This window comes from Gopherus evgoodei, chromosome 19 (genome assembly GCF_007399415.2).
Source record: "Gopherus evgoodei ecotype Sinaloan lineage chromosome 19, rGopEvg1_v1.p, whole genome shotgun sequence".
In the NCBI taxonomy this organism is placed as follows: Eukaryota; Metazoa; Chordata; order Testudines; family Testudinidae; genus Gopherus; species Gopherus evgoodei.
This window is the reverse complement of record NC_044340.1, coordinates 18,487,970-18,515,935: the sequence shown is the minus strand read 5'-3', so window position 1 is coordinate 18,515,935 and position 27,966 is coordinate 18,487,970. Positions and strand designations below refer to the sequence as shown.

Below are 27,966 nucleotides of genomic sequence, written 5' to 3'. Positions count from 1 at the left end.
CTGCTAACAACACACCATACACAGCACGTAGACTATGTGGGATGCTATTTACAAAAGAGCCATGCCATCAAATTACCAACTGTTCCTGGCAGCGTGCAGCTATTGAACCTTCACAGAGACTTGCTTACACTTGCTTACTTGCTGCACAGTAGCCTAAAATAAATACTCAAGAAAATCCTGCTTGCTCAAATGTATGGTAAGAGCTGGGATAAGAGATGTAAGAGGCTGAAAAAGCACATGGATTGCCATAGATGTCAGGAAAGCACCCCTCAGAGCCAGCGAGGCACTGAAGTGGCATGGACAGGCCGGGGTCAGGTGGCTGAGAGCCTCCCCCGTAAACAAATGAATGGGTGTGAACCTTCCCCCTCATCACTGTTCGGGTCAGGACTGGGATTGAGTCACCCTCCAAGGGCTCTGGTCAGCTCAGCGGTGTGTGAGCCTGGGAACTGTGCATATTCAGGCTCCCATGATATTCTCCTGCTTGCACTGTGGCGGGATGCACATGGAGGCCAGCCTGTGTGGTGGGACATTTTTCTCTGTGTCCTGATGGAAATGAGAGAGGAGCTGGAACAGGACTTGGGGAGCAGGTATGCGGCATGCGAGTGGGAAGGGAGTTAATTGGAGGCCAGAAAGGTGGTTAGGCTAAACTTAGTGTTTACTCAGATTTAATTCAATTTTGTTCATCCCTCTCTAACCATCTCCCGGCCATGGTGTTTGGAGCCCAACCTATGGTACACTGGTGCTGCTGAAGAACTGTTAGGCCCTGGATCTCTGTGGTTAGAATATACAGGGGAGTCTGTGGAGCTTGGAATGACCCCTTTAAAGCGTGGCAGTGGAGCACCCTGTCACTCTTGCCTGCAAAGGCCGGCACGGCTCATGCATACTGCCAGACGGACCAGAGGGTCCCCAGCGTGATGCTATAGGCCAGCACAGCCACCAGGTACACCCGGAAGAGCAGCACGTCCAGCACGTAGCCCACCTGGAGCCACTCGCGGGCAATGTCGCGGAACTCGTCGCGTTTCTCCAAGAACTGGCGGATGGCAGAGATCTCCTGCAGGATGCTGGCCACCACCGGGGAGCTCTCTCCTTGTGCCGGCAATGGCCTTGCACCCGCCACTCTCTCGTACTCACGGAGGTTCTCGCAGCCGTAGTGGTTCAGCCTGGCTGCAGGAACAAGACAGAGAGGGGCAGCCTCTAAGAGGATCCAACTCTGCACTGCTGAGCTTGGCTGTGCTGGGCATTATACCACCCCAGAAGTGGGGTTCTGAGCCCCCCTCCCCAGTCTCTGGCCCAGACCAAACATCCTCTGGGAGCGGGCGGGGGGGGTTAAATCCAGTGTGTCCCTTTTCTCTAAGTGCTTGGCCAAGGGACTTGAGCTCCAAAGAGGGGTCATGCTCTGGCAAACTTGCTCCGGGGCCAGCAGGGAGTGAAGATGCTGGCGTGCCTTTGTAAGCCTGTTCAATAGGGCCAATGTCCCCGAGCTGTGTGGCCCAAAGGGGATCCTGCTCCATTGCTCCTTCATGTGCCACATGGACGTCCTGGGCAGAGCTGTTCCCTGGGGTCCGCTGAGAGCAGTGGGGTGCCCCTTTCATGTTTTGGGGCTAAAGCCCTGAGAGGATTTGGGCTGAACACTGACCCCATCATGCAGGCTCAGATGTTTTGCTGTGCTGCACCATGGTCCAGTTCCACCAGGTGAGCCCTGAGTTCCTTCTAACCCTATGCAGCTTGTTCCCCGTTGGTGGCGGTAGTAACGTGCCACCAAAGTGCCAGCTGCCTGCAGCCCTTCCCCAGTGCCACAGCTCGTACCTGTGCTGTCATTGTTCTCCGGGTGCTGGCTGATGTCTGAACTCTGTGTTCTGCTAGGGTAGAATTTCTTCCTGTCACGGATGCAGAGCAGGATGGTGGCTCGTTCCAGCACCAGATGCTTGACCCAGTTGGGGACATGAGGCTGCAGGTCTTGCTTGTGGACCAGGCGCACGATCAGGATGGTCTCGGTCAGGCTGATGACCAGCAAGGCCATGCACACAACAAAATAGACACCTGCCGGGGGAAGGCAGCAATGGTCCATGGTCAGTCTCTTGGCTAGAGATAGGCATGGCACAGGCCAGACCTGAGTGAACTCTCTGTACCCACGTCTTTCAATGACATTAGGTCTTCCTCACATGTTGTACCCACTCCTGCTCCAGCCCTACCAGAACCCCTGGCAGCTCAGCGTATCACTTCCGCCCTGACCCAACCAACATCCTGGCTATTCCTGCCCTAGTCGTCCCACACCCAGCTCTGACAATGCCCCTCAGTCCTGATGCACCACTCTTGTTGTTCCAGTCCTTGAGTGCATCTGGAGCTGTGCAGATGCCCTGTAATTCTGACCCTCAGTAGACCCTGCTACTTCAGCCTTGGCCTCTCTAGCCCCACACGGCTCTGCCAGGACACCTCAACCAGGACCCACAGCCCCCATCTCTTGCTATCTTAGTTCTGGTCTTCTCCCTCCCACAGCTCTGTTAATAGTCCCCATGCCCAAACCACAGCACTCACCCCCAACACTTCTGTCCAGTGCACTGTCCTACCAGCTCCTGCGGCCATACAGTTCATCTGCCCCACACTATCATCACCCAGCTCCTTCTTGGCTCGACTCCGTGAGGGAGACCGATGCTAGATTTCAACCGGGGATGTATGCGCACCTAGGTAACCATGGTGACGGGCGCTATCATACCTATCAGTGGGGTCCCAATGGCAGTGGCTGGCAGCGTGTCGGACACGATGATCAAAAAGACGGAGTAGCCCAGCAGGAGGGTGATCTTGAAGGAGACCCTCTCCCCGCTGTCGGGAGGCAGGTAGAACCCCACAATGTCCATGACCATCAGGAAGACGCTGGGGAGCAGCAGGCTGACGGCGTAGAAGAGGGGGCGTCTCCGGATGACCACCTGCCAGCACAAGAAGGGGTGGAGGAGTGTGCAGAGATCCCTGTCAGGAGGAGCCCACCTGGCTGAGTGGCTGTTGTGCTCCTCAGGCACATACAGAATCGGCCTTGATGTGTTCCTCTCTGCGGCTGCCCTCCTCGTTTGCTGTGGGGAGCCAGCCGTCGGGTAGGAGGTCATTTGCCTCCCATTAGTGAACCAGGTGTGAGCTGCACTGGAGTGGACCTAGGCTGGGAGCTCTGTCCCCTCGCATGGGTGATGTGCTGCACCTTGAGTTGCAACAGTCCTTGCTATCCCCACCATAGTATGCCGCTCGGCACATACTGTGGGGTTCGCTTAGCAACCCCTCTGCACACTTTAGAACCAGGAGATCAATTGCACAAGTAGAGAGAAAATGGCACCATTTGCCTTCTGCATCTTGGTGCTTCCCTCCCCAACCCCATGCTCGCTCTGTTCTCCCCTCCCCCACCCCACGCCCAACCAGGGGAGGGGCCTTACATAGAACTTCATCTCGGCGTAGCTGTCGCTGCCCTTCACACTGAACTCCTGGAAGTGGCTGAGTACGTAGAGGAGCTCCCACTCTCCCTGGTTCATGAAGACGCTCTTGTCAAATTTCACCAGCTCCGGCTGCCGCCACAGCGAGATGTTGATGTCGCGGACTATGGGGAGGAAGAGAGGTGGGCATCAGGGCTGGGGGCCTGAGGGGAAAGGGCATGGTCCCCCAAAACTGCTGGCGTGCTCCATGCCCACAGCCACCCTATGAGATCTGGTAGCTTCACACTCCTCCCTTCAAGGCCACATTCCTCTTCTCTCCTTGTTCTCAAGAACGGATTGGCCTACATGTGTTCCCTCTTTACTAGGGCTGTTTAGGGGGGAGAGGCATAGCCTGCCCTGAGCCAGTGTGCTCCCAGAGACTCTGATTGCTCCATGCCACCTTCCACCCCACTAGCTCTTACCCCGCTCTGTCCCTCCTTGGGTGCCCATGGGCTGGAGGCAACAGCAATACAAGCTAACCCCAGGCTGCCTGTGCCAATGAGCCCCAGCACTGACCCAGGGAGCCCAGCCAACTCACTCCTTGCTCTCCCTGCTGGTAAGAGGGCCATTTTGTGCCTTTTGCAAGGTCCACTGGGAATAAAAAAGACCCGCCAAGCGGCTGAGCACTATGGAGTCCCAGACCAGGTCATATTGACTCCCCACACAGCTGGAGGCTTTCTTAGCTGGCCTGATCCCTCCCTTCCCAGGCACCTGGAGGGCAGGGTGCAGCGGGGATGGCAGTGCAACCCGTCACGTACTGTTGTGCAGCCAGCTGGTGAAGGTGAGCGAGCAGTTCTGCACGTCGAAGGGGAAGTTGTAGATGTCCAAGCTGCAGGCAGTCATCACCTGGATCGGCTTGAGGTTCTGGACCTCCCCGTGGTAGCGGACGTAGACGTATGGGATGTCCGGGGACTTGCCCACGTCCACGCTGAAAGGCACAAAGAATGGAAACATCCCCATCAAAAAAACCAAAAACAAAAAAACCACATAAGGTGGAGCCCTGTGGCTCTTTTCTACCACGGTGAAATGCCGGCGAACTGCAGTGGCTGGGAGCACCTTGAGTGCAGCTAGCCAGGACAGCTGGAAGTGTCTCTGTTAGGAATGGTAGCAGCTGTGATACCTGCTAGATGTGACCCTCAGGTTCCTGGCAGGGTACTGGGCAGTCTGAAGTCAGCAAAGCTTGGGCTGTACAGCAGCCTGAAACCATGCAGAGGTCTCTGTTTAGAGCCTGTGCTGCCAGCTGAGTCCTGCCCAGGAATCTATCCAAGGAGCCAAGCAGCCCATCCTATCCTTTCCCCAAAGAAACCTGCAGGTTTATTGACTCTCCAGCTCTGTAGACCTATCTCTTCTTTTCCACCTTAACCCTTCCCGCAACTGGTCATCCCCCATCTTCCATTACCAGCATCACCCCTACTCAGCCAAACAATAGCTCCGATGCCTCTCTCAGTGGGTGACTGGTCTATTTCGACTGTTAACTCTGCAGGGTAGGGCTTTCTGTTACTACCTGTACATACAGCACCCAGCACTGCGGGGCCTCGATCTCAGCTGGGGTTGTAATACAAATACTTCTAGGAAACACAGTAAACTATGGCAGACTCCTTAACATTCAAATGACAGACCCATACAACAGTTACCTTTGGTGACAAGGCTCTCTGATGCGTATGGGGTTACTGGGTTTGGGTCTGTCACATGGTTATGGAAGGAAGGAAGGAAGAAAGTGGTGCCAAGGAGAATATCCTAGAGGAAAGCTGTGTCCTGGGTCCTCCCAGCTGGCTGGGGTTGGAAAGGCCTCGGAGGGGCTGGTGAGCTGATAGTTGGAGGTTGATTTGTTCTGGTTTTGTGTCATGTGTTTGGAAACACAGTAAGCCTTGAAGAAAATGACTTAAACTGGGGCTTTTTCTTTTTCTTTTTTTTTTTTTCTTTTTTTTTTTTTAACTTCCCTGGCTGGTGAGTTTTCACACAGGTCTACACCATTGCATCATGTTAGCATTACCGTAGGACTCTCTGTATGGACACGCTCCCTCTGATTAGTACCGGGAATGCCTCACTGAAGTTATCACACTGCACATAGCAAAGCTGTAAAGTTTTTAAAGGGTGGCAAGTTCCTGAGATCATGGAAGTTCCTGAAATCCTAGCAGAATAGAGATGGTTAAGAAGAATAAATTTCTTTCCTGAGGAAGGGTTGGCAGTTCTGCAGCTGCCCCTGCATTGTGTTTCCTGTACAAAACCTTCCTCTGAATATCTGAATTCCACCCCAAATGCAGCAAGGGTAATTATGAACATTTATAGTCAGCCAGCATTGGAAATGTCCCAACTCCTGAGCTATTCCCATCTGCAGTGTATGGTACACGGGGATATTGCCAGCTCTGTGCACGCCAGGCAGCAGTGCTGGGAATACAAAGTGAGATGTAAACTTGCGAGGGAGGAGGAAGAGAGTTAAATCTCCAGGACCCAAGGGCTGTTGCCTGAAAACTTTGCTGCACTTACAACTCATTGATGAGGATGTCTGGTACCCAGATGCTCTGGGTGGGGAGGGACATCTGCGTGATGTTATCAAAGTCCTCTGGATTCCACCTGAGAAACTCGTCAATCCAGTGCTGCAGAAGTGAGATAAGAGGGGACTTAGGCAGCAGGATCAATTCCAGGCCGATTCCCCACCTCTGGCAGAATATTACATACAAAGCAAAGCCTGTCTTCCCAGTTACTGTACTTGCCCAACTAGACAAGGCTTAAAGCATTCACCCTTCCCCTCTAATCCTATAGCTCTGTGCCCCACATGCTACTCATTATCGTCTGATGGTTTTGGCCTCGCTGACTAAGCTAGTACATTATCTTCCATGTGCGCACACACTCAACCACCGGTCTCTCTGCTTTCCAGAGGGTGCTGGGTTTTATGTGTTGGCTACACACTGCATAAGGGGATGTCATCTTGGTCTTGGAGCAAGTCTGTGCACAGTTTTAATCTTCTGGAGACATATCCGTGTCCCAGCTATTCATTTAGCTGCATTGCTCATTTTGGGATGAATTAGGTTAGCTGATAACTAGCAGGAGCTCATAGGGCTCTCTCCTCCAGGCAAATGCATAGCCAAAGAGAAAAGGATGGTGTGCTCAGGGAGCTCTGGGTGAAAAGAAAGGAGAACTCTTATGTGGATGCCAAGGGATATTCTCCACTGATTTCAATGTCCCACTACTCTCCTTCTATCCTGGAGCTGTGGGAGTTGGAGTAAACTCCCTCCTCCGCATGGGAAAATGGAAGTTGGAATACAAATCGGTAGCTGGCCAGATTGTCCTTGTCAAGAGACGGCTGCTTGAGCTGCAGACGTGCCTGAGTTTCCTTTGGTGAAGCAGGCAACATGCCTCCCTTCACAGAGGCATTGACAATCTCCAGTAAAAAGTCCCCTCAAGCCAGCACCAGGCCAGGGTCCTGAGAAATCGCCATGTTCTGTGGGTGCTGCTGCTGCAGAGATAAAAGCTACTAACTGTGGAAAGGACCTGGGAAAGTCCCACCAAAGGAGAATGGAAGAGAAAACCATTGATTCAGAGCTTCATAAAGCTGGGAGCATTCCAGCTACTCACCTGCCTGTACCAGATGTAGGTTGTCAGCACCTGATTTTTTTCATCCTGTTGGAAATAAAAAGCAAAGGTGAAATTGGCAAAGGGCCTTTTACAGCTCAAGGTTACTGATATTGACATTAGTTGTTGTTAATGCAGAGGGCCCAAAGTTATCAGGAAATGTCTGGATACAAATGATCACCAGGTTCCAGATGTCAGTGGGGATCAATTGGCAAGAACACAAGAGGGGAAGGTGAGGAGATGGCAAAATAACAAGCAAAGGATCCTCTGATTGCAGATCCTTTGGGACACTGATGGACCTTCTTAAGTTCTTTAGCTTTTCTCACCAGAAGGCCTGACTGTCCTCTAACTGCTCTGTTGGCAGAGGAGCCTTCAGATACAGTCACTGATCCAGCACATTTTAAAGCAAACTTCTTTCAGTTAGGAGTAAGGGGTGTGTGTGGACGGCTTCTTGTAGCAACTCAGTCTAGTCTGTGGTCAAGCGTTTCTGGGATGGTGCATTGAATATTATTAAATTATACACAGAGCCAGGTTTCCAAATCATCTCAGCATGTTGGGTGCTGAGCACTTTGGAAATCTCACCCTTAATTAGGTGCTTAAATGGTTTCTGAGCACTTGAAGACATGGCTCCAAGTGATTTGCCCTAGTTTACCTAAACAGGATGTCTCTCCTCACTTCATCCTGGATGTGGAAAAACATAGTGACATATGAACCCTCCCTAGGCTCAGAGGTACCTACCCTCACTCCTCAGCCCCAGAGATATTAGGCCTGCTGGGCTCCGTGGCAAAGCAGAGGACTTACCACACTGAGAATGGCATATACCATGACATCAATGGCTACATTGGTTGTCCTTCTCCAGTCCTGAACTGGCCGAACACCCTTTCTGTAATGAGTCAGCAGGTAGTCAGAGAGCTGGAGCAGGGCTGGCTTGGCAGAGTTCAAAGTCCTGTTGTTCCCTTTCCGAGCAGCTAAGGGGGGGGGAAAAAATCACATTTCCCTGGACTCATTTCTGGGCATGAACCCACTCAGTTCATCACCTTCCCCATTCCCTCCCTCTCTATGCTGCTGCACAATCTATGCAAAGTGACTGACTTGGCTCATGGGAAGCAGACTCCCAGCACATCATGGCTCAGTCTGGCTGGAGTAGCTTCCAGCCAAGACCAGCTCAGCGCAGCGCCTGCCTGGTCATCTCAGGTCAGGAGTGACTCCCACCCAGGACTGGCTCGGTGTGGCTCCTGTCAACTAGAGAACAGAGAAGCACTTTATTGTCTCACCATGTGGAACTGCCTCCTCCACGGTACATGGCCTGGGCTTGAGACCCTGCAATGCAGTCTGGCTGTGGGATGAGGAGCTCCACTAATCTGAACTAGTGCAGCCTACAGCCTGGCCCCCAGCTGCTCAAGGTACTGCAGCCACATCTCTCTGCCTCTTAGATCACTTTGGGGCATCCTTGGCAGTGCCCCACACATACTCAAAGGGGTTTGAGCTTGCTTCTATTCAAAAAGCATATTGCTGGTGTAACAGGGTGGCCTGCCTCATGGGCTGCAGAGTCTGGAGCAAAGCCAACCCTGATTATAGGATCAGCCCCACCCGAGAGGAATCCGGTGATTCCAGTACAAAAGGAGCAGGAAGTTGCAGTGAAGGCGAAGCTATGTCTGCAGATGCTGCAGGGTGTAAGAAAGCTCCTGCCGGGCTCTGTGTCAGCAGGAGAAAAGCTCAGAAGCAGGGCAGAGCGAGTGCTTTCCAGGCAGGTAGGCCTGGGAGAGACCCTGTCCAAGCAGGGAAAAGACTGCAATAGCCCAACTGGAAAGGACTGTGGAGAAGAACAAACTCCAGGCAGGAGGAGCTGGGAGCAGAAAGACAGGCGCTTAGGGTGGTAAGGGTGTGCCCAGCTGAAACTGGGATGAAGACTGAGTTTGTGTTCTGGTTTTCTGAAAGGCTCTGTGGGGTTTTGGATCAGGAGAGAGACCCTAAAGTGGGGTTGGGGCCTGGAGGTCCATCGTGTACCAGAAGACTAAATAAATAGGTCCCCTTGTGGCAATTGTTTGAACTGCCTGCGGACTGTGAATTTCTCCAGGGCTCTGAAGAGGGGGATGCAGAGGCCGGGTGTCTTAGAGAGACCTCTGGTCACAAGGGGGCACTCGGGAGGTGGCTGCCTATGTTACCAGGATTTACAGCAAGACTGACCGCATGGTTAATGTACATCTTCTTTCCATAAAGCCAGCCTGCTAGCTCTGTGCGTGGATAGCTCCAAGCTCTTCTCCCTGGGCTCTCTGTGGGAGCTGGATGCAAGGTGACGTGTGAAGGACCCTTGGCTTCCAGATCTGTCATCTCCAGGTTCAGCATGGACAAGGATCAATGGGCAGAGGTGAGACTATTCCCATCCGGGGATTATTTAAAATTTCCCTCAGTATTTTTTTTTAAATAAAATTATCCCAGGGAAGTGGAGGGGGCAGGAGTAGGGGGAAGAGGCTGAAGTTAAGAAAAACCAAGATGTTTAATTCATTTACCTTTTTAATTGATTTAAAAAAAGAGTATTTATGTAACTGAAGGCCTGATCTGAAGCCCATTGAAGTCAATGGTAGTCTTAGCATGGACTTTAATTGACTTTGGATCAAGTTCTGAAAGTTTTGTATATTGTGAAAGCTTCCAAGTGGTCTTGGCCAAAGTGTTTGCAGCCAGACTTTTTCTTGGAAAGCAACAGCAGAGCGGCTGGTTTGCCTGGATATTGGTCAAATATCCACTGCTTGGCCAGTTACTCCCTCCTTGGCTGCTCCCATAATCAGCTGTGATGTGGGGGTGGTTTAAGGTCTTGCTCTGGCACCACTGAAGTCAATGGGAGCCTTGCATTTGACTCCAGTGGTGCCTCATAAAACCCTAGGAGCCTAGATTTTCTGCAAGCCATTTCCACACAGCATCCTGGCTTTCATTACTGCTCAGCAAACATGCTAGCTGGGCGCCTCCTCTCCTTCTGTGTTGAACTGACAAAAGGAAAAGGGCTGTGGATTGTAGCTCTCTCTGCCTAGTACGTCTTAGCAGAGCTGGTGTGATTAAAAAATGAATGAGGGGCCCATCACAAGTTGTGATAGCTGTGATTTCATGCCTTAGCAGGGTAGTAATGAACACTGCTCCCTGGATGGAGTCTTCACACCAATCAGTCGCAACATTACCATCAAACCCCTAGGAAGAGTCTGCCAATGGGGCGGGGGCAGGGATAGAGAGAGAATGAATTTCCAGGCACTGGCCCGCAGCAAAAGGCTGTGTTTAAGGAAGCGTGGCTTGGTTGGCTTGTTCCTGCCAAGGGAAAGCTTTTTCAAATATTGCAGCAGAAAGTTTAAGAGCAAAGACGGTGTTGTGGTTAAAGTACTGGTCCGGGAATTCCAGAAATCTGGCTTCAAGTTCTCCCCCCACCACAGAATCCCTGTGTGACGCAGGCAAATCACTTAATTTGTGTCTGTTTTCTAGCTGTAAAGTGGGGACAAGAATCCTTCCTTCCTTTCTCCCACTCCAAATGCAGCAAGGGTAACTGGTGAGGAATAGGGAGTGTGAGAAAAGGTTATTCTGCCACTGCCTGTGCTGTACCTGTCCTCGAGATAGGGGATCAAGTTCCCACTCTCCCGCGCTGTCAGTTTGGAACCTTTCAACAGAGTTGTACTCCCTTTGTTAATATTTAGACTTGTTGGTCTCTTGAAAGTCAGGCCTGTAAACAGTCCTGTGAGTTCTCTGCATTAATGCTGTGATTGCCCCCAATGCAGTGCTCCTGTTTGCAAGGCAACTTGTGAAGTGAAAGTCAAGCCAAAGCCACAGAACCCTGTTTGCAGCTCAGCCTGCAGACATGACTGTCTAACACCAGAGCACAATTCACATTTAACAAAAGGAGCTAATTGGAATAGATCTGTGGGAACTTGGGAAAAGCTGCCTATGAAGGGGCCTTTCATCTTTCTTGAAAAACACAAAAAAGCTTTACATAGAAGCTATAATGCCTCCAAGTTAGCTGGGCTTGCAAGCCCCAGCCAGGTCCATAGAAGACAAAAGAGGATGTGAGGGGGGTGAGAAAAAGAAAGGAGAGCTGCAGAAGGAAAACAGGCTGTTTGGTAGTTGTGCTGTAGACTCTGTCGCATTCTCTTCCAAGTGGCCCTTAATGGTGCAGCCAATCATAGATAGCTCACAAAGGTTTACTTTTGGGGCCTGCCCTGCCAAACTCTGCATTTGCAGGGTTGTTGTAGCCTTGTTGGTCTCAGGATATTAGACAAGGTGGATGAGGTAATCTCATTTATTGGGCCAACTTCTGTGGTGAAAGAGACAAGCTTTTGAGCTCCACAGAGCAGTTCTTCATGTTAGCTCTGGGTAAGCTCAGAAGAAAGAATTTGGTAGAATTCAGACACCTCAGTAGGTAACCTAGTCTTGCCAGGGTGGGTGTGTGTGTAAGAGAAAGGAAAAAAAAAGCTGTGTGGGAAATGATTTCCCATCCTGATGATAGTTCAGAATTTGATTTTTTTTCTTTCTTCCTGAATGGGGGTGAAAAATCAAAATCCCAAATCAACCTCCCTCTCCCTCAAATGTTGAGGTGAGTCAAAGGGTTTAACAGCAATCATTCTGAAACGCTTTGATTTTTGAATTGTTTTTCATTATTTCAACTTTTTCCCAACCTAATTTGCTTAAGTTTGGAAATGAAAAGTTGTTTTGACCCAGAGAATTGAAATTTTTTGTTTAAAAAATGTCAAAACAAAACACTTTGACAAGGTCAAAGCTTTTTATTTCGCATTGGGAGTTTTCACTAACACTTGTTTGGCTTTTTCATATTTTAAAAATAAAGGCTTTTGTCAAATTCCTGACTTGCTTTAGTGTTGAATCACCACACATTGACTGGTCCCAGAGGGTGTGTCTGCACTGCAGCTGGGAGTGAGCCTCCCAGGCTTGCTAGCAGAGCTGGTGTGCTAAAATAGCAGTGTGTCCTGGACTGCACGCTGGGCTAGCCATTGAAGCTCAGACCCAAGAGGCTGGGCCTGCTTGGATTTGGATGGCTGCAACATCTGCCTTGCTAGGTTTAGCCTGCTAGCTTGGGCCGAGCTAGTGCTTGTCTAACTACTTGGCCTGGGAGGCATGTTCCAGGCTGCAGTGTAGACATACCCTGAGTGATCAGCCCTGCCAAGCTGAGAAGTTCCAGTCATCAGGAGTTTCGCCTTTGGGCCTTTACCTCTTGCATGCAATTTTGGTACGAAAACACATGATGCCAGCCCAGCTCTTCAGCAGCCTTGTTGCTGGACAGCTCCCAGTGGCAGCTGCCTGGAGCAGCAGAGCGGGAGGGAAGCCAGGATGCAAAGATCACACAGAAGCTCTAGGAGACAGAACCAGTAAAGGTGGCTGGGGGGTAACTGCTCATTTACGGTGACAGTGACTCCAGTGCTGAAAAATTAGCCCACACCCTATGCAGTACTTACATCCTGCTTAAGCCTTCAGTTAGTGGTGCTTTGGCCTCAGGTAGCATCTTTGAAGAGGCTAACCCTTTGTCAGCCCCCTTTTTCATTAGACTAGAGTTTTGGACCACAGATCTTTGCTGCAGAATTACTCAAATCAAATCAAAACTAATCAACCACAATCTTTCTGCAGGAATAACAGCCTTAAACTTGCACCTTTGCAGGTTCATTAGATTTCTAAAGAAACACCAAGGTCTGATTTGCTGGGACACTTTTTCCTCCATTGCTTAGGTATCTTGGGAGAAACCTCACTTTTCTGCATCAATCTCGAAACAAAGAAGCAGCTTTTTTCCTTCCAGGTGTTTTCTATTGTGGCTTCATGCATAGGTCTCCTGTGTGTAGAAATGAGACCCATTCAGGCTTATTAGATGGTGAGTTTTCCTAGAAAATCTGTATTGTTTATTGGCACGTGTTGGTCGTCCTACCACTGTGATCCTGAGAGAAAATTCAGTCTTCAGTAGCCCTGTGGCTTGTCTCATTGTAGGATGAGAAAACAGAAATTGTCAGATGTCATCTAGTCCTGTATCTTGCCTCCAAATGCTTTAGGGGAAGATGCAAACTCCCAGAATGAACAATGAGGCACTGCAAATGCTCTGGAGTGTGTATAAAGCAGGCTCCATGGATGTGATATTTTTCCCCTCAAGCTTTCTACTGAAGTTGTTTCTAAAACTCTGTGTTTCCTTGGGTAACCAGGAGCGCTTGGGTAACAGACACAAGGAGAGTGGAGCTCTGAAGAAGAGAATGGAGGAAAAACAGCCCAACTCCTCATTTCTAATGGGCTTGGCTGCACACTGAAGATGGAGGGTAAGTGCTCAAAGCTTATTCATCATTTTCAAGCCAGATGTTAAAACTAGACTAGGTACTAAGATGAGGCTGGGATCTGTATTATCTGTGGAATGTAACTGAAAATAGCTTTGCCTGGCATGGAAGGAGGGACTCTGAGCACAAAGGAGGCAGGTCCACAGTATAGGAACTGTGTTTTGTGCATGTTTTCTTTTTGGTGAGTGCAAAAAGGCATAAAAGTTGGTGTGAAATTCTTGCTGGTTGATTGAAGTTAGTTTCCTCAAACGCACTATGGTCCCTGCATATGCTGGTGGGGAGCGGGTGCCTTAGGGAGCTGGCTGCAGCTTCCCAAACTTTCAAAGTGAGGAACACCAGGGACAATGCTGGTTGCCGGCGGGGCCAGGGGTTAGATGATATGACAGTAGCTTTTAGCAGAGCAACCCATTAGTGAAACATAAAGTGATTAGAGCTGGAAGGGGCCAGCATTAAGCTGTCTAGTGCATCCTCTGCTATCTGTGTGGGACTCTGACCTTGCTACACTGCTTCCAATAGGTGCCCACAAACTGTGATTTGAAGATTTCTGGTGATTTTGATTCCAGGGCAGTGGCTTCCTAGCTGATCTTGCCATTTTTGCTTTGCCATTTTGTTTGTCTCTCCCCCACCCCCATTAAATAGATTTGGGCCAGAAACTCAGCTGGTATAAATCAGCGTGGGCCACCTACTTCTATGGAGCTACATTGATTTACACCAGCTGAGGATCTGGCCCTTTCCTCCCTGCTTTTATCATTGTTTACTCATGACAGCAATTCCTTCCTTTCCTCTTTTTTGCATCCTCACTCTAATGATAAACTATTGCAAAAGTTTTGGGGGCCAGAAATGAAAGACCGTTTCCAACCTGCCTTCAAAGGAAATCCCAGACATACCCTTGCTTTGAATCCTTACAGCTGCATTGGTACCAGAATATTGCTTCCCTTGCTCAGGAAAGTGAAAAAACCAATAAAAAATGATTCCTAATTAATAATGGACAGTTATGAGAGAGTCTGCACCGCTGGAAGTAGGAGCATGGAAAACAAACCCATCATCTGTTCTGTTAATTGTTATCCAAAAATATTTAGTCCTGCATTTTGAAAAACAAAGCATTAGTGGGGAAATCTATTTACCAAGCTCAAGCGTTTGGGCAACAGGTTCCAAATTGATATATAAATCACTGTGTTCTCCCTCTCTCTCTCTCTCTCTCTCTTTTTTTTAATCCTCTCTGACTAAACAGTCTTAAACTTTTCAACTCTGCAGCCTTTTATTACTGAGTCTAAAATTGAGCAGTATTAAAATACTCAGTTAGCCTGTCGCAAAGGCTATAGCTTATTTCTCTACTCCAGAGCTTGACCTGCATTTCTAGCACTCTTTTGAACATGAAAAATCACAGAACACTTTCCATAACCTGTTATGGGTGTTTCCCCTTCATCAGGCTGTATAGAACATTTGTGATACCATGGGTGTCCATTTAAAAAAAAAATCCTGTGCATGAAATACACCAAATGAAGCTCCCAGGTATGTATTAAAATACTTCTACCCATCTCTCAACACCTACAAGAATCCCCCATCCCCTGCAACTTTCCCATAAGTATCCTTACCTTCACTTTGAAACCTAAAAGTGAACAGCAGCAGAGCAAGAAATGCCCAAAGAGCAGAGGGTATCATGGCTCTGATCCAGAGGGTCGCCGTCTTAGTTCCTCTTCACAATGATTCCACACGTAGGACTGAGTTTTCTGGTTCTCCTCCGCTGGCTCGCCTTTTCTACTCCCCCCCCCGCCTCCCCCTTCTATCCTTCCCTCTGCCGATAAAGGGAACCTAATCAGGGCAGCAGGTATACCTTTTGCTCGCTTTCCCCATAGAGGTCAGGTTTTTGAAAATGCCTAATTAATCTTGGAATCAGACTCCTCTGCTGCCACAAATTTCAGGCTGGGAGGATAAAAACAGAACCTACCCACCCGGACTGATGTCACACAGGACAAATGCACAGTGCCTCTTAGTCTCTCCCCAGTCAGGGAGGGCACTGGCATGTCTGCATGAGGTTAACCAGGGAGGCAATTTGTTACCTGAGACCTGGCTAAAAGCTATTTGAGATAGAATTGATGGTGATGCGTTTTCTATAATTTGTTTTAAATGTCTCATCTTTGCTGTAGACAAAACCCTCCGATTTGAGATTGGAATTTAATGGGGATGAATAATGTTAACTATCTCTCTGCTAGTGTGTTGAATGAAAAGAGAGTGAGGTTTCCTGCATCAGGATGTATTAAACTGCTGTAACGTATATATTACAGCCACACAATGAGACCTGTGTTAAGGATCACATGGCCAATACGGGAGAACAGCTACTTTCAAGTTTACCCACCCAGTTTTGATCAGCCTTCAGATAAGGAGCCACCTCTTGGCAACTGATGTGTGGTCGCTAAGGGTTGATTTCACACTGTCTTCAGTTTAACTGGCTAAATTGATGCAGCTGAATTGATTGCTGCTTATCCCACAATGAATTTGGATATCTCTATTCAGGCACATACAGAAGAAAGTGTAGATATGTGTATGGTTGGGCGAGTGTCTAGAATATTACAACTTTCTGATTACTTTTTAAGTTTAATTTTTCCTTTAGAGAAAAGAGGAAGTTTTCGAATAAAACAAATTCATACAGATTTAAGGACTCATTAAAATCCCTGAGCTTGGCACCTGTATAACTCCAGTGACTTCAGTGATGTGACTTACTCCTGATTTACACTGGTGTAAGTGAGGACACAATCAGGCCCTTTGTTGCATTTCAAACTAAAGCTGAAAACATCTCCCCCATCCTGTCCATTGCTCTTAATCCCCGTCTGCCTCTATTTCCCTGCTCTTATGTAACTCAGAGATTTATTTCTAGATTCCAAGGCCAGAAGGGACCACTGTCTGACTTCCTGTGTAACATGGGCCTTAGGACTTGCTCAAAATAATTCCTAGAGCTGATCTTTTAGGAAAACATCCTGTCCTGCTTTAACCATTTCCAGTGATTGATGGAGAATCCACCATAACTATTGCTAAACTATGATCATTAAAAATCTACACCTCATTTCCAGTCCGAATTAGCCTAGCTTCAACTTCCAGCCAATGGATTGTGTTCTACCTTTCTAAGCTAGATTGAAGAGCCCTTCTTAAATAGTTGTTCCCCAAGTAGATACTTGTAGACTGTCATCAAGTTTCCCTGTAACCTTCTCTTTGTTGAGCTAAATAGACTGAGCTCCTGAGTCTGTCACTATAAGGCATGTTTTCCAATGGTGGCTCTTCTCTGACCCCTTGCCAATTTATCAACATCCTTCTTAAATTGTGGACTCCAGAACTGGACACAGGACTCCAGCAGTGGTTGCACCAGTACCAAATACAGAGGTAAAATAACCTCTCTTCTACTCCTTGAGATTCTCCTGTTTATGCATCGAAGGGGAACCTAAGCGCTCAGCGCGATGCAGTAGCCAAAAGGACTAATGCGTGGTATCACGTTAGCCCTTTTTTGGCCATACTTCGCACTGAGAGCTTTCTGTTCAGCTGATTCTCCACATGACTTGTGGGTTTCTGAGCCATTTGCACAACAGAACAAAGCTGACCCACCGCTTCCGAACGGCAAAGCACGAGAGTTGATGTGTGATGTCACAACCTGCAGTGTGGCATGTAATGATCAATGAAACTGGGTATGTTTTGTTAAAAAACTCCCTTCACAAAGCAAAATGGCAAATAAATAATATGCACCAAACAAACAAACAAACCTTTAAAGGTGCCATGCAGTTAATTCCCCAGAGGCAAACAAAATTTGAAGAGCAAAACAATCACTTGAATGTTTCTAGGATAGTCTGATTGTGTTTATAGGCTAGCTTAGGGGAGCTATCATAGCTAGTCGAGTATTCCATTTGTTAAGTACAGGTAGTGTTCTCTCTGGGTCTTCATTATTATTTTTATGGCAGTCACACCCAGGAGCCACAGTCATGGACTTGCCAACCTGAAGCATCCAAAATCATGAGTCAGGCCTCAAAAATCATAAGATTGAAAAATCTCATTTTTTGGGGGCCAAAAATGTTTGGTCTCTTCTTTTTGTTTTTAATTTTTTAGGGTTTTTTTTTCCACTGAGGTGAAATATTTTTCTTAAGCATGAGGGATAGAAACTATTTGGAAAAGAAAGCTGGCCTTCTCCCCCAAAAGAGGACCCCAGGGGCTGGAACTTTGAGAAGCCCCAAATATCATGAGACTTGCAGGAAAATTGCAAGGGTTGGCAGCTGCATTGCAGGTGGGGCTTCTAGACATAGCTGCAACTGAAATAATCAGTATTAAAATTGAGGCGCAGATAAATAACAACGGGAATGGCCGTTAATTGTTCAGTGAAAGACTATCTCCCTTTTAATGCTCTTGTGCACTGTTTGGTGTTGATAAAGTTTTTTCAATTAACGGCCATGCTGGTAGGCGGACTCCTAGGTGAGCGTTAAAGAATTGGGCTCCTCTGTGACGATTTAACTGAAGGGAGCAGTCCAGGACCCTGGGACCCTGCAATGATAGTTATCACCAGGGTTGGGTTTTTGTTTTGTTTTTGTTTTTTGCTCACAGATGGCACAGCAGTCAAGCTTTCCCTGAAGAAATTTCCTATTAATGGAACTGATGGCAAAACAGATAGGCAGGAATTGAAGCCCTTGGCTGCAGCACGGTGCAAATTGCATCAGATGGCAGCGTGGAGTCACTTAAACAAGATAAGAATTAGTGCAGGGCCCTGATGAACTCCCCCTCAGCTGCCAGGAGTTGTGTTAGCAAAAGAGAGTGCAAAGCCAGGGCTAATTTGATTTCTCGGTTCTGTTAGAGGACTGCAAGTCCCCTCCTGGGGAGTGCAGACAGCTTGGAGCTGTTTGCTGTTATTGAATCTGGATAATAAAAATCACAAGCAGCACTGCTGTAGCAGAGCTAGGGACCATGCCCCACGCTGTGGATGCTGCCCAGCTGAAGGTGAACCCATGTGGTGCGCACAGCTGGATTTGAGGATGGGCATTGCTAACACCTGGGTGTAGCTACTGCAAGATGGCCTCATTTGGGAATGATGCACAGTGACTGGCCTGGAGAGGGGGATGAGGGGAGGGGGCAATGCATCCAGCAACCATCTCAATTGGCACTAATTGGGTCCCATTGTGGCCAGCTTCTTCAGAGGCTGAGGAGTACATAGGCCATGTGGATGGTCTGCCTCCTTGAGGCTGGCAGGAGATGGTTGGTGTGTAGGCAATGCACCACTGATCCTTACATTGGCCCACTCTGGAGATGAGGTGAGGGTCATCCACCCTGGCACCTTGCACACTGAATTCTGCTCCTGTCATCCTCACATCTGCCTCATTCCCAAACTCAGTGGGGTTGTCATTGCAGTAACTATCCCAAAGGTTAATAAAGCCCGGATTCTTGCTCAGAAGCATTAGCAGATCCCAAGGCCTTGGGGCTCATCTTGTGACCGTTTATGGCAAGTAAATTGGAGAGGAGGGGAAAGTGTGTTCCTGCTCCTGAGTCATTTTCCTTGCTTGCACATTGGTCGCAACATCAAGCAGGGCTGTGGTGGCCAAGAGCAAGGACACCCAGGGCAGCCTAGGGGCGGAGGCCCACTATGGACCTGGGAATCAGGGAGAAGGTGGCTTCAGGCCTGGGCACAAAGGGTGATTGTGGTTCTAGGCCTGGCATGAGGGGAAGCTGCACTAGAGCTAAGGTAGCAGCATAACTAACTCTGAATTTTCTCCCTTGGGGTTTATGTCTTCATCTTTAAAGAGATTTTAATGTAATTTCTATCAGCCCTTCTGTTATCAGACGTCTAATTAGTGCGATATATTATAGCCTCATGTTACACGCACAAAGAGACTGTACATTTGGGGCTGTTACAGGACGCCCACTGTAATGGATGTGTTTTCCTGGGACGTCTGATATAAATTGGCAGCATCCAGATCAGATTTACTTTCCGAAATGGTGTAATGGGATTTTATTAGCTCTGTAATCTGCTGCATGGTAATTGCTTTTCTAGGAATCGAAGCGTTTGGCATCCAGAGACTTTCAGAGCCTCGAGAAGAAGAACTGCTTTCCATCACAGTTAGCTCTGTAACTAAGCCTGAGTGGTACCTAGCTGGACCTGCTCTGGATGCACCACAGACAGAGTAAAACTTCCCAAAGCTCTAAGTGCCAAAGTTGTTTTGGAAAATGGGACTTCTGAAAATGTTAACCTGGGTAGGTTGTCCAGACCAGGGATAGGTCAGCCTGAGCCACAGTGGCGGAAATGCACAGTGGTTCAGAATGATGGCGTAGTAGTAAAGAGCAGGGCAGGAAACAGTTATCACACCCCATGAGAAACTGAGGTTTTGAGAGGGGGAAAGAGAACACCTGTCCTGAATCAGGACAAAAAGTTGACACCTTGAAAATTTTCATGAACCACAAATATGCAGATCAGGTCAATCAAAATGTTTTGTTTCAATTATGCCCTTTAAAAAAATTAACCTTTTTTTAGTATAAATGAAATAAAATTTCTAAATGAAAAGTCATTTCAAACTGTTCGTTTTGGAAGTGTTGAAGTAGGACTTTAGGCTATTCTCAAACTTTCAATTTCAAACTCATTTCCTCCCCCCCCCCCCCAAATTTAGAGATTCTTCAGAACTGGAAAGCATCTGTTTTGAAGATTTTTTCCAATGGCAAAACATTTTGTCAGAAAAACCCCAGCTCAGCTCTAGTGAAGAACCACTTGGATTTCCTTTCAAATATTGCTAACTTGTATTAGACCCATTAGCAAGCGAGAGGAATCGCAGTCCAAGCTATATTCAGCATTCAGAAGCAGTTGTCTATAGTGGTTCCTAGTCTCCTGGGTTATCCTGTATCCAGAGAAATTAAACAAATTCCTATGCAAACTGGAATATTGGTTGCAACAGTCTATCCATGCTGAATACACTTTTGTTCTTAGACTTAAGCAAAGCAAGAAATTGCCTTAAATGTGGCAAAGGCAACTTTTCCGTCCAGTTTGCAAGTAAATAAATGCTTGTTTACAAGGGAAGCATCAGTCACTGAACTGAAGACTCTCTCCCTGACCTCAGACAGCTTGTCATTAATGCATGGATGATCCAATCTGGGCTTTTGTATGGTTGTCTTGGGGCTGCAGAGAACCTGCTCGAGTCTCTGTCTAAGGACTTTGTGGAGAGCCCGTCAGCAGGGTGTGCTGGGTGCTTCCCCTGGGTAGGTTAAATCTGCATGGTTAGCTCCTAGTGGAATTAATGGAAGCATCCTCTCTCCTCCCATCCCCTGTTTTGAGGCTGTTTCAGATTTTCTTTCTCCCCATACTGCAGAGTTTTTTTTCTCATCAGTTTTTCAATGTGAGAATCAGGCTCAAGATATTTGATTGAGGCAGGTCATGATCTCGATTGTCTTTAGTTTTCCTCCCCTCATATTTGTTTTAGAGCCCCCAGCCACCATAAAATATGGAATTCACTTGGAATTAAACTCTCTCCTCGAGCACTCTCAGCGATGGAACATAGCATGTAGTTTACTTTGCATATAATCTCAGAAATGACCGTCCTTGAGCTTCTGTGTGGAATGGCTCCAATTATAAGTCCCCTTTGGAGAGTACCTGAAGAACAGCTGAAGCACTTGTTAAATTTGCTGGCCTCCTCACATTTCCTCCACTGTTCTCTTATAACGTTTTTTCTTCTTTCCAAATTTTTGGATGAATTTGATTCTTGTAAAAGTGTTGCTCTAAAGAGTGATCGAGGTAAAGTCTGGTACGGAGCAGGCAATGGCTGTACAGTGCTCATTGCCTGCTCTGCTGATGTACCTCTGTCCTGACCTATGCCCTACCCCTGCTATGCCAGTCTGACAAAGCTCTGCCAATGCACCTCAGTGTTATGCCTTCCAACTGCCTCATGTTTTCATTGTTTTGTCTCATATGGGGAGAGGAGTATGATGGAATAGTTAGAGTAGTGAATAGATAGTCATGTCTTGGCTCCATTCCCAGCCTGCTCCACAGACTTGCTCTGTGACCTTGGGCAAGTTACAGCCCCTGTCTGTGCCTCAGTTTCCCCATGTGTACAATAGGATTAATTACTTGCCTCTGGTACTGCAGCTCACATTAACGAGCTGAGGATGAATCAGTGGCTTGCAGGGCACTTTGCAAGGCCCATAAAGCATTTGAAGGAGCTACAGAAATGCAAAACTGGGCCTAGTATTTGTCCAGCAAGATTAGTTTAAACTTTAAAGTGAGAATCTACTTTGAAAATTGACCAGGAAAGGGGCACCCTGCAGTTCTGCATTTATCTCACAATAATGTCTTGATCAAACTTCCAAGGAAAACTCCCACCTGCAGCCATGCACAGTCCAGCTGGAATTAAAACAAAACAGGCTTGGGTATCCCCACCAGGGATAAAGATCCCAGGGGCCAAGTTTGCCTCTGTAACCTGTAGAATTGCAGTGGGTGGAACCACTGGTACCTCGCTCCCTGCAAGTGGGGATGGAACAGAATTTAGCCTGCTCTTCCCTAGCAGTACCAGCCCTACAGCCGACAGTGAAACGAAACGCAGGCTCTGGCTATGCAGAAAGTTCTCTGCAGAATAAGAGGCCTTTGTACATAGTCACTTTTCTAACCATAGCTCCATGGTAAGGCCCCAGGGAAAATAAACAGAGGCTCTGTATAACAAAGACTGCGGGCCAGAGAAGTAAACTCAGTATTTCCTGAGTGGCAGAGCCAGCATCCATATAGTTTTACCCTCGGTTTCCCTCAGTGCTCCCTACTTATAGGGTGCCTACTGAAGACCCCATTCAGCCCCATACTCCTCAGATACCTGCATAGTAACCCTTTGCATTACACTCTACCTGGCCTGTTGCTAGCTCCATCTAGAATACAGTCTAGCCACAGCCAAGAGGGATTTTGGCCACCAAGGCAGTGACGTTGCTTGGGTCATAGTTTAAAATGGCAGCAGCCCTGAAAAGGGAATAAAGCAGCCTCTCTGCTTCCCAGAAGGTGGGACTCTGTAGGAGATGAAGAGCCGGAAGCAAGGGGCTTGAAGAAGGACAGGGGAATAGGAAAGTTTAAAAATGAGCCCATAGTGTAGCAGTAGTTTGTAAATTGCAGAGCACGGAGCCATTTCTTGTTTATATGGAGACAGCTCCCCATAAAAGCTAATAGGTTTTTGAAGGATATCGGGCGTGGGAGGATCTGCTGCGCTGTTAAGCCTTTAATTTAGCTTAGGAAGCCGGCTGGCATTCCCACAGGGCAGGGGAAATTTCATGGCTCCAATGCTCCTGCGGCCTGCAGACACACAAATGGCCTTGGACTCATATAGGCGCTTGGGGCTGTTTTAGCCAATCAATACCAGCCAACTGAAGCTGAGCTCAGACTGCGGGCTGAAGCTGCTGTGGTGGCAATGTGCTACCCTGCCCCAGCCTGCTTGGAGCCCCTTTAGGATGGTCGCACGCAGGTACCTGTCTCCGGTGTCACTGCATGTGGAGGGGAGCACTGGTGACAGGCAGTGTTTGCCCACGGAGCAGGGTGAAGCCACCAGCTGAGCAGCATCTACCACAAGAAGGAAGCTTCAAGCAGAGCTGTTCGGAACCAAGTAGGCGTCAGGGAATCCCCAGGTGGATTTGCATTCTGTGAGCTCTGCTTTAACCATGAGGTTGGAGAAACCCCAGAATCCAGTGAAATGGAGGAGAAGCCATTGGGTTCTGCCTGGGGCTGAGGAGAAGCACGAAGCAGGGGCTTTGCAGATCCTGCAGTGTCTCCTTTTGGGTGGGGCAAATGGCCTAGCCTGGGACTGAACGTCTGTTTGAATTTCTTCTGGCAACGATTTACTCTGCAATGGCAGGTGGCACTGACTCTGGAGTTCCCGATTCACTCTGTCATTTGCTCTGCTTCTGAGAAGAGGGAATGGGGTGAGGCAGTTTGACCCCTCCCAGCCAAACACACCCACACTCCAAGCCTGGGGGATCCATAGTTCAACATGCTGGTCAATGCTGCCCCCTCAGGAGCACTGGCTGAGGCTGCTCACACCAAACGGGCTCATGATACATCTCCAATGTGGCATGGAGGAAAACGACCCTGCCTGGCAAATGCCGGCAGCCTCCCATGGCGGATGTGCAGGGGCAGTAGGAGATGAAGGAACCTTGACTCTCAGGTTTTTGCTTTCTCTCTGGGCTGCCAGCGTGGCAATTTCTCAGCCTTCCAGCTGCACTTGCAGCTTTCCTGGCTAAGCTGTTGCAGGGGAGGAAGGGTGGTATTGATGGCTCATTACTTGAATTGATAGTGATTGACAGATGCCAACCAAGCCTTGACTCCACCACCTGATGCCCTGTATCTGCTCAAATTATTAATTCATTAATCCATGCTTCATTCTCCAGCCTGAATCCAGCCAGTTGAGCGTGAAGCCTGGGGTGGGGAACGTGTCCCTAAGCAGGAGAAGCGAGGGCACTACCTTGGCCTGCGTTGAGCTGCATCCGGACAGTAATGCTGATCTGAACACACAGCTCTGGGTGTGTCTACATGGCATGCTACGCCCAGCTCTGTGGACTCAGTGTTTCCAAGCCCATGCTTGCATGTCCATACTACATCGCAAAGCTGGGTTTCCAAAGGCTGGACCCGGGTCCCACAACCGGGATAATACGTCCATACTGCACTGTGCTGATTCTGACTCAGGTCTGCGGCTTGAGCTGTGTCCACACTGCAAAATGGACCTGAGTCTCTGCAAGACCTGGACGCTGGGTCCTAGGCCCCTGGTCCTGAGTGCCTGCTGACCTAAGGCAGATTGATATGTGTGTAGATGGAAAGACAGGGCAAGGGGCTTGAGCTGAAACCTGTGTCAGAGCCCCAGCTAAGTCTGCAGGGTAGATGTTGTCAGAGGATCTGAACACCAGGCTGGAGCCGTGGCTACCTTGGGCCTGTCTCTGGGGTCCAGTGACCCCCTGGGTTGTCCTAGTGATGAGCACGCTGCATTGAAAGTCTCTCCTCTGCTGTAATTGCTCCTTACGAGAGTTCTGGGTGCATGCATATCCCTCCGCCTCACCTCTGTGTTTCCTGGGACTGGAGCTCCCAAGCCCCTGCGACCCAGCTCCTGAGTCCTGCCGCTACTGGCACTGCCATGTGTGAGATCCTTGGAGCAGAGGCCGTCTGCCTTGCACAGCATCGAGCACATTGTTGGCACTTGGCCAACATTAATGAGGGGTGGGTGGGCCCAATGGTCCCTCTGGGGAGGGGATTATGGGACTGAAGATTCTAGCCAAACATCGCACCCTGGCAATGAAGTTCTTCCTGAGCACCCCTTCAGCACTCGCCATGCACAGACCAGGGCAGTGGGCAACCGTTTAGAGCCACCACTTGCCCTGAGCAGCGGGAGCAGAGAAGGAGCCTGTCTCAGGATTGCCAGAACTCCCATTTCAGAGCGTATTTGAGGCCTCAAAAACAATAAATCATTATTACAAAGCCTATCTGGCCCCACCGCCTGCTAGGGAACCTCAGACTCCTCAGGACTGCACGTCTGCTGTGATTTGATGCTCCGAGACCGGAAATAAACCCTGGGCTGCGTGCAGAGTCAAAGTTCCTAGCTCCTGCCACGTGTTGCCTGTGCAGGTTGCTGGAGCTGCCGAGGGTGACCCTGGTGATCTAGCAGGCTCTCTCCAGATACTAGGAACTAGGCTGGTACAAGCCTGCCTGTGTCCTCTTGATGCTGCTCCCTTGGCTCTTCTTGGCATCGATTCTTCACTTGCCGGGGGGCCTGTCCCGGGAGCCCACCTCCGAAGCACACATGCCTCTCTCCCTTGGGTGAAGGGCCCATGCTCAGCAGCTGGGGCAGCAGCAGGCAGACGGCCTCTAATCCGATCCAGCCCTAGTGGAGAACAAAGATACGCTCGGCCAAGTGTGAGAACCTTCTCGGTACCTCCCAGCATCTGGAAAGCTCTTCCTATGCGTCTCGATCTCCTCCTTTGAAATCTCAGCCAGAAGCACCTCCTGTCCCCTTGCTTCACTGCGTCTTAACCTCTCCCTTCCCTTGCTGCTGTTCCTCTGTGTGGTTGTATTACTTAGTGCATCTGTGTTTTGGGATGCAGCGCCCACAGGCTCGGTGTGGCCCATGCAGCCCCTGGGTAAGACTTTGCTGTGATTCATAGAAGATCAGGGTTGGAAGCGACCTCAGGAGGTCATCTAGTCCAACCCCCTGCTCAAAGCAGGACCAATCTCCAACTAAATCAGCATTATGGTCCTGCCAAATGAAGCACAAACTTAAGTACATCACCTCCCTGATCTGATCTGCGGAGGCTGGAAACTGATTTTCAGTGTGAGGCTGAGCTGGGAGCTCAGTTACACATTTCACTAATCAAATCACTGTCATGGGTCATTTCAAATCCTGATGGTTTTGCTCTGTGCTAAGAACCAGGCTATCACAAACGCCTCGGTGCTGCATTGTCTTACTAATTATGAGCACATAAATGTCTCCTTAGGTAAATAACTCACCATAAATAGAGGTGGACTCGCAGATGGGTGGCTTACATGGCTTCAGTCATGTACTCTGTGATTGGAAAGCCACAGGGCTGTATTCATGTGCACAAACCAAAGCAATGTGAAGAATCAGGCTCCATTCTGTTGGATTACACATGGCTTCTGTGCCTGTGGGATCCAAAGCAAACTCTGCTCTCTCTTGCAATGCTGCCTGCAAGAGGGCGGGTCAGTGTTCATGTCAACTCAGTCCTTGACTCCTCTACTGTCACTGCAACTCTGCAAGTGAGGGCTGGGTCTCAGCTGGTGCCAACTGGCATCTTGGGAATCTTCCCCACTCCTTAGGGGACCATCAGACTCGTTTTACATCAGCCACCAATGGTAAAGAATGAGCTTTGGTCTGTACCAGGGAGGGCTGGATCTGGACAGGTATCTGAAGATACAATGCACTGTCTCCCATCACTGGGTGCCTGAGCCATCCAGCCCCCCAGGTCTGGCTTGTTAGGCTCCTCTTCCATCACAGAGTCTAATCCAGGGGTAGGCAACCTATGGCATGCGTGCCAAAGGCGGCACACAAGCTGATTTTCAGTGGCATTCACGCTGCTCAGGTCCTGGCCACCAGTCCAGGGGCTCTGCATTTTAATTGAATTTAATTTTAAATGAAGCTTCTTAAACATTTTAAAAACCTAATTTACTTTACATACAACAATAGTTTAGTTATATATTATAGACTTCTAGAAAGAGACCTTCTAAAAACATTAAAATTATTACTGGCACGTGAAACCTTAAATTAGAGTGAATAAATGAAGACTCGGCACAGCACTTCTGAAGTGTTGCCGACCCCTAGTCTAATCAAAGGGACCTCTTTCTGCCGGACTGCAGGTGTGAGAGAACCAGGACGAGAACCTGCCTGCCGCAGCATGGCAGACAGTCTGCTACAAAGGGGCAAAGCAGCTGTGAACCTGGTGAGGAAAGGCACTGCTGATGGCGTCAGAAGCTTTGTTTCGGCCAATTGTAGAGGAGAACAGTGCAACCAAGAGAATGGTTAGCAGTTCCCTATCTGGACCAGCCAGTGACCCTTACCCCCAGTCAGTGTGCTAAAAGTTCAAAATCAATTTCAAATTGGGCCCCAAAATTTAATAAGAAGACTTTTTTATGTTTAATGCACTAAGAAATGAAAATGTTTCCATGAACTAACCCAACTAGAACAGTTGTTTCTAAACAAATGAACGGTTAGCTGCTACCCTGACAATGCAATGCTGAGAACCTGTCTGGGAAAGTGACAGTCAGCGATGGTGCAAGTTCCCACAGTTTGCATTTCTCAGTTTAGACAATCACTATCTAAAGGCTGCCAAGTAATTTGGACTTTTTGATAGTACATTTGCTTTTAATATTCTAAAATGAGGCAAAGCAATGTATCTGTTACCAGCATGTGATTTCTAATCAGATGGCGCCCCTTAGAATTCAGAAGCTTGATTTCAACTGAAAGGGAATTAATCAGATGTATTTCTGCTGGGCAAAGTACACTCACCAGAAAAGTTCAATAACCTTTGATTCGGCCCAGCAAGGTGATGGGGATTTGACAGGAGCTGATAGTGTGAGGTTTTCGGCGGAACTCAAATAAACTTTGTTCCCTTTGTAGGTACACATCTGAAGTGAGTGTCTTCTGCTCTCTAGGCAAAGTGCTTGACTGTAACAATGATGGCCAAATGCTAGCAAAATATCCTGTTTGGGATAAGGAGATGACCTGAGCATTCTCTTCCATCTGTGATTCTCATTGGCTTTATTCATCTTTCCGAGGGAGTGTGATTGTGACAGGTGTAATAGGTCCAAATGTACAGCAGCAGCATTTTGAAAATAAGATTTTATTAGAGCAATAAGAAAACTGCCCCACATTGTGCTCCTATCCTTATAATAAAAATAAACAGGGGAAATAAATAACCAGCATTGCCATGGGAGGGAAGATGGGACTTTCACCATTCTACTATATTTCATTGATTAATTAGCAGCAGCACAAAGTTCGTGGCTGCCTGGAGGGGACAGTTATAAGTGTGTGACTGTTTTTTTAAAAGAAAGCAGCGCTCTGTGTAAGGCACACAAACCGGGCTTTGGCATAAGAGAGAGTCTCCTCCACACTGAATTCTGTTTAATCTCCTTTGAATAGCTCTCTGTTAAATGATTGCCACGCCGGCTCCTG

General features: G+C 48.4%; 1 protein-coding gene across 1 annotated transcript; it reads right to left on the bottom strand.

The window, feature by feature from the left end:
• Window positions 1-2: 2 nt before the first annotated feature.
• On the bottom strand, window positions 3-15,000 carry HTR3A (5-hydroxytryptamine receptor 3A). Its single transcript, XM_030538267.1, has 9 exons — window positions 14,917-15,000; window positions 7,827-7,993; window positions 7,029-7,073; window positions 5,940-6,049; window positions 4,211-4,380; window positions 3,417-3,577; window positions 2,714-2,924; window positions 1,807-2,040; window positions 3-1,164 (listed from the first exon to the last, which is right to left on the bottom strand). Exons 1-9 carry the CDS (start codon window positions 14,981-14,983, stop codon window positions 875-877), a joined length of 1,455 nt encoding a protein of 484 aa, XP_030394127.1. The 5' UTR covers window positions 14,984-15,000; the 3' UTR covers window positions 3-874.
• Between the last annotated feature and the right edge of the window lie 12,966 nt (window positions 15,001-27,966).

Bases quoted from the DNA above. Each gene is read 5' to 3' on its own strand.
- HTR3A (XM_030538267.1), bottom strand. From the start codon at position 14,983: ATGATACCCTCTGCTCTTTGGGCATTTCTTGCTCTGCTGCTGTTCACT. The intron at 6,050-7,028 runs GTGAGTAGCTGG...TCACTTCTGCAG, and splicing joins CCTACATCTGGTACAGGCAG to CACTGGATTGACGAGTTTCT. The intron at 2,925-3,416 runs GTAAGGCCCCTC...TTGTGCTGGCAG, and splicing joins ACGCCGAGATGAAGTTCTAT to GTGGTCATCCGGAGACGCCC.